Source organism: Priapulus caudatus, unplaced genomic scaffold, assembly GCF_000485595.1.
Source record: "Priapulus caudatus unplaced genomic scaffold, Priapulus_caudatus-5.0.1 Scaffold485, whole genome shotgun sequence".
Lineage (NCBI taxonomy): Eukaryota > Metazoa > Priapulida > Priapulimorpha > Priapulimorphida > Priapulidae > Priapulus > Priapulus caudatus.
In genome coordinates, this window is record NW_014577546.1 from 59,213 (window position 1) to 66,324 (window position 7,112).

Genomic DNA, 7,112 nt, shown 5'->3' on the forward strand with positions numbered 1-7,112 from the left:
ACCAAGACAGGTAGCGAGGCACGCAGACAGGTAGGGGCAGGCATTGAAGCAGGCACTCATACAAGCAGTCAGTCAGGCAGACAGTGGAGGCAGGGAGCGAGGCAAGGCAGGGGCAGTTCGAGGCCAGTATCAGGCATGCAGGCGCGTAATATCGGCGGAGGTACAGGTAGACATGATGCAGTCCAGGGCAGGTACAGTGAGGGCAGGGAGCGCAGGGCATGGCAGGCCAGCGAGAACAGTCAGGCAATGCAGGCCTACACCGAAGGTACGGTGAGGCGCACAATGATCAGTTTCGGCAGGACAGTGGAGCGAGGGACGTCTCTCAAGGGCAGGCAGGCAGCGAGGCAGTCAGGCATGCAGGCCTATACCGAGGTAGGTAGGCATGATCAGTCAGGCAGACAGCGAGACTGGCAGCGACACCAAGACAAGTGAGTGGGACTGAGGAGGAAAATGGCTTAAACACGGAATTAAGGCAGGTGATTGTGCGGCTGAGGAGGAAGCTAAACGGGTTCAAGAACAGGTGTGGCGAGCTGAAGAGAGGAAAGCTAACAGGCGTATAAGACATGTCGGGTGAGACTGAGGAGTGAAGCTAACGGTTGAGTGACAGGGTGGGGTGCGAAAGCTGAAGGAGAAGCTAAAACGGGTTCAGAGCAAGCGGTTTCTATTGCCTTGAGATCTGGTCGAGGACCGTATTGCTTGATGGCAGGAGCCCAGCTCCTTCTCTCCTGCGCCATCACTCGGCCGCCAGCAGCAGCCCCGTCTCATCCTTCCGTACAGTGTCCAAGCTCGCATTGCGGCTGCTAACAAACAAACAGGGTCACAACTGAACGGTTAACAACGACGACAGACACGATGGATGAATGCATGGCAATGGCGTGAAGCCCACGTTAGAGGGCAATTGACACCAGGGTTGAAGCAAAGGGACAGCGACCATGACAACACTCGCACGGCCTAACAACAACAACAACGATAGACAACGCGTCAGCACACAAGTTAGAGGGCATGACAACAGGCTTGAAACAAGGGAACAGACCAGTACACAACTCCCACGGCTCACAACAACAACAACGGATGAACAACCTGTGAGCGCACGTTAGAGGGCATCGGACAGGCTTGAACAGAGGAAACCGAACCATGGCCACACAAAACTCCCAGGCTAAAACAACCAACAACGACTGAGCAAGCAAGCGAGTGAGCACGTAGACGGGATGACACAGGAGCTTAACAAGGGAAGCGAGCCATACACAACTCGGCCGCTAAACAAACAAGCAAACAACGAATGACAAACGCGTGAGCCACGTTGGGACGGGGGAGGGGGGTGGGGGGGGGGAGGAGAAGGGAGAATGACAGCAAGGGCTTGAACAAGAGAAACCCGAACCATACACACATCCCGCTAACAACAACAAACACGATGAAAAACCGTGAGCCAACGTTAGAGGGCTGAACACTGGGCTTGACAAGAGAACGACCATACACAACTGGCCGCGGGCTAACAACAACAACTAACGATGACAAACGACGATGAGCCACGTTAGAAGGGCATGAACAGGGCTTGACAACAAGGGAAAGCGACCAATCACAACTCCACGCTAAACAACCAAAACAACGATGAACAACGCGTCAGCCCACGTTCAGAGGCAAATGCACAGGGCTTGAAAAAGGGAACGGACCATACATCAACTCCCTGAGCTAATACAACAACAACAAGATGACAACGCGTGAGGCCACACGTTAGAGGGCATGACACAGGGCTTGAAAACAAGGGAAACGACCATGAAAAAACACAAACTCCCGGCTAACAACAACAAGCAACGGATGACAAACCGCGTGAGCCACGTTAGAGGGCATGGACACAGGGCTTAAACAAGGGAACAGACCATACACAAACTGCCCGCTAACACCAACGACGGACGAACAACGATGAGCAACGCGTGAGGCAAGCAATAATGTCGTAAACGAGGTTGTATAGAGGCTCGTGACAGACTGGAGAGGGGGTAACCAGGGGAGCGAGCATTATGCCCGCACGGTTACCTAACAGATGCTGACTAACAAATGCGCAAGCCGACGGATTGCGAGGGTGCGACAAGGCCAAAGATAGAGTGGTAACCAGGGAAGCGAGGCGCACACAACGCAACGGGTAAAACGACAACAACAAGCAACAAACGAAGATGACAACCGCACGAGCTGTAATAATAGAGAAGACGAAGGAAGGCGAGTACAACCACACATGTGGGCACGAGCGAGACCGGCCACTGGCGGCTTGGGACCAGGTGTTAATGTCAGGATACTTATGAGAGTGACGAAGCCAAAACCACAACCAAGGCAGTACTGAGCACTACCAGCCCTCACCGACCATGATACGCACCGTGCCTCCCAGCGCCTAACGCGCCAGCAACCAACCCACACACCAAGACGTACGCCCCGCCTAATACCACCATTAGATGCCACGCAAAGCAATCAGCGCAATCGACTTCCGCACCGCGAACGGAACTGCACCGCCGCACCTTGACGAACACCCACCCCGCACACACCGCGCGTGACTTGTTGTGGGCGGGGCAAGTAACATAGAGCACACGAACCGACGCGATGACCATAGTGCGTGCGATCACAGCCCACCCACTCCAGCAAGGTATGCATAAATCCCACACAGCGCAGACACAGCGCATATATGCAGCCGAGTTAAACAAAATCACCACGGTGTCTTTGGCAGAAATACTGGGTCACGACTGCGACATTATGTTTAAAGGTTCGATTTTGCGTAGCAAGCAAGCAATAAAAATAATACAAGCAAGGCAGCGGCAAGGCCTGCACGCAATCGACACGACGGGCTAGAATCAAATACGAGCCATTCGTTCAACTTTCCATCGTATGGCCCGTGTACAACAAGACAGAAAACACCACAAGACACACACGCACGCGACGCACGCACGCACGAAGCGCACGCACAGACGCCACGCACGCACCAGCACACACACACACCACATCGCCCGCAACGCAACACCACAACGCACACACCACACACGCGACGAGCGAAGTGCACGGGGAGGACGCCTTTGGAGTAGCGACCCGCACAGCACACACACGAGCCACAACGCACGCACACAGACGATGGCCACGCACGCACGCACACACACACAGCGAGCAGGCGGCTCTAGCAACAACACTGGCAACACGCCGCCATTACTCCCACTTCAGATGATTTTCATTGCAGCCGCATCCACGCGCACGCACCTAAATCTTCAACGACGGGGCCGAACGTTGGCTTCAGAATCAAGATCACGCTGCGGCCGCACCAAACCTTATATCAGTACCCCATTGTCCGCATTCACATGCCAGCAAACAGCAGCAACCAGGCGAGCAGATCAGCAGTGACAACAACACACCACGCACCGGGAAGACCGTATCGGTCAGCGAAAACTAGGCAGCACACAGGCAGTAGCCAGACAGGCCACGCAACCTCCCCCCCGCTGCCCCTCATCATGCAGATCAATAGTGGAAGCAAGTGAATCTTTGCTCTCGCTTTCTCTTCTTCCGCTCTCAGCAGTCACTTCGGTGCGACGCTACACACACCAACGCGTCACACCACGCACAACAAGCAATACACACGCCGCTATCGTCTCTCTCATTCTCGTCTGCGCCTCGATCGTTCTGCGGTCTACCGACGCTGCCTCCCCTACACCTTCACTGCTACGCTATAGATCAATACGCTGCTGTGGCAGCGCGATGTTCACACCCACGTGAATACACACTGGCTGTCCTGGCCATTGATTGCTGGACCGTTATATGAACGCGCTCTCGCTCTAGCGCGCGTGGCAATGCGAGCGCCAATCCGACCGTCTGCCAAACCCACACGCACATCCTACACACGCACGGCACGCACGCAACGCAAACACAACGCTCGGCTTGACCCACATCTGCGGGATAGTGGCGCGATAATATATATATATAGATAGTAGATGGTAATCAGGGATCTAAGCCTTTTCCTATCCCCACAATACGCGATCCCTATTATGCTACTTCTGCATATAATTATAGATGTATAACTACATATATAGTATTTTATATAATAATAATGTAATAATATATGGGAGAGAGAGCGCGCGCACGAACAGAGTGAGAAAGAGAAGAGCGGCGCGCGCGCGCGGAGAAGCAGCAGAAGAGAGAGAAGAGAGAAGAGAGAGAGATATGAGAGAGAGATAAGAGAGATATATTAACGTAACTATATATATAGAGAGAAGAAGAGAGAAGAGAAAGAGAGAGGCAGGAGAGAGAGAGAGACGGGGAACCAAGTAAATTCACAGCGTACCAGAATCAGCATATAAGCGCGCAGCCGTCGCGTTGAGCTGCGAGCGTCTGGCCATCGCTCACCTCCTCGCTCGACTCCTCCTCGCTCACCGAGCACTAACGAGCACCGACGCGCACGACCTTAGACACGGACGCACGCACTCAAACGTAACACCGCGAGCAGGCGGTTGACCTTCACTGGCAGCTCAATTTACAAACACGGCTCACGCGCGAGCCACTATTCGGCCCGCCCCGCAGTGTGTGATCAATAGATTCGGTGAAGGCAGCAGCTGCTGATGCCTGCCTGCTGATGCTGCTGCTGCTTCCCCAAGCGGCCACCGCCTGATCGATATAACAACATGGAGCCGCAGATAGCCTCTTCCCTGCTGCCGGGTTGCCGGAGGGCAACCGGACAAGCGCGATGCCCGGAAACGCTGCCACCCCAAGGGCCGATAGGCACGCAGCAAGGTAGCACAACAAACTAGCGACACACACACACGCACGCACGCACGCACGCGCAGACGGGACAACGCGAGAGCGTAAGCATAGGTTGATGTGGGAAAATATTGATTTTTGGGATGGGCCATTCGCAGAACAACAGTTCTGCTAATAGGCAACAGGTGGCACTGTCAACATATGAGCAGCTGTCGTTATATATAATTGGCTGGGGACTGGCTAATATCAATTATAAACAAGATTAGTAAGTGCTCATGTAGTAAGGAATATCTGCTCATCTATGTGCGCTAAATTATATATACTAACCGGTATTTACAACTCATTGTATGCCAACATTTACATAGCAACCAGTATTCAAAAACCTTTACGTTATTATTACCTGTATGAGTATGTATGTAATAGTCTAAAAACAGAAACGAATACATACAACCTGTAACCTATAATGTAGTAACCTGCATGACTTAAATGACACTAGCAGAAATCTACAATGCTGTATTTATAACACAACAACGTCAGTATCACAGTACATCTACTCTACGCAGGGTAAACAGGAGACAGCATAAAGAACAACAGCACATACATATTTTACGATCCAATTCACACGTTTTGAAGTAGTATACCCACTACTTCATCATAGACTCACTGCAGCATTACTAATATACACTAGTTAATACTTATATATATAGTACAGTCAACTCTCAATTAATATGGCACCTCGTGAAAAATGAAAGGGGGCAGTGGGCATCACCAGACAGAAATTTTCATTACATACAAATACCATTCTATGTGGCGAAATAATCGAAAGACTGACTCAAACCTATTGCTACTCTGATACAAAGAGCAGTGGTTACGAAAATCGATGAAGTGGTCCCACGTTATAACATTTAACTTTATCTTAACTCAAACAAGATATACATAGTGCCAGACACACGAGTATAACGGTGGAAGCTCAGTTAAGAAGTTCAGTTTAAGTTACCTGTTGTTGTTATACACTGTGCCACGGTATCGTATTCTATCCGCTCACTGTGAAAGTCGCCAATAAATAGTGATAAGTAATGCACAGCTTAGTAGTTCTACTTGTGTAAGTAATACCACCATCTTTGCCCTGCTATGTATGAACCTACTGCATAGGGCTAACTAATACTCAACTAATAGTACCTTTACATCTTTTCCCTATTATGTATGAAACTATACTGCACAGGGGTAACCAATACTACAACTACTAGTACCTTTGCAACTTTGCCGTACTATGTATATACTATGTAGGGGTAACTAATACTACAACTATTAGTACCTTCACATCTTTTCCCTACTATGTATGAAACTACTACTGCATCCAGAGAGACATGATACAAGATTGCGTGGCACAGCTTTGCTGTTGATCCTAAGCGCTGCACGCGGATGAGACGCGCAGTTCCGCGGGATATGCGCACGCGACCGCGGGGAATAAGACAGGTGTGTGCGGCTGAGGAGGAAGCTAATGGGTTAAGGCAAGTGTGTGCGGCTGAGGAGAAAGGTAACGGGTTAAGTAGGTGGGGTGGAGGCTGAGGAGGAAGCTAACGGGTTGATACAGGTGTGTGCGGCTGAGGAGGAAGCTAACGGGTTAAGACAGCTGGGGTGGAAACTGAGGAGGAAGCTAACGGGTTAAGAGCGAACGGTTTCTTTCCTTGAGATCGGCGAGCCGTATGCTGATGGAGAGCCGCTCCTTCCTCCTCGCATCACTCGGCGCCAGCAGCAGCCCCGTCTCATCCTCCGACGTGTCCGGCTCATTGCGCTGCTCAAACAAACAGTCACAACGAACGGTTAACAACGACGACGACGATGATGATGATGATGGCAATGCGTGAGCCACGTTAAAGGGCTTGACACAGGGCTTGAACAAGGGAACGTCCATACACAACGCCCGGCTAACAACAACGACGACGACGACAATGCGTGAGCCACGTTAGAGGGCATGACACAGGGCTTGAACAAGGGAACGACCATACACAACGCCCGGCTAACAACAACGACGACGACGACAATGCGTGAGCCACGTTAGAGGGCATGACACAGGGCTTGAACAAGGGAACGACCATACACAACTCCCGGCTAACAACAACAACAACGATGACAACGCGTGAGCCACGTTAGAGGGCATGACACAGGGCTTGAACAAGGGAACGACCATACACAACTCCCGGCTAACAACAACAACGATGACAACGCGTGAGCCTTGTTAGAGGGCTTGACACAGGGCTTGAACAAGAGAACGACCATACACAACGCCCGGCTAACAACAACAACGATGACAACGCGTGAGCCTTGTTAGAGGGCATGACACAGGGCTTGAACAAGGGAACGACCATACACAACGCCCGGCTAACAACAAC

The 7,112-nt window shown here is 51.4% G+C and overlaps 1 protein-coding gene across 1 annotated transcript in view; it reads right to left on the reverse strand.

Moving 5' to 3' along the window:
* The window catches only part of LOC106810909 (protein polybromo-1-like), a gene marked incomplete at its 3' end in the record, with an annotated part of 31,342 nt that overhangs the window by 9,493 nt on the left and 14,737 nt on the right, over window positions 1-7,112 (reverse strand). The window contains 1 exon segment of the mRNA XM_014814382.1: window positions 6,407-6,514. Within this exon segment, the coding sequence (XP_014669868.1) occupies window positions 6,407-6,514 (108 nt within the window).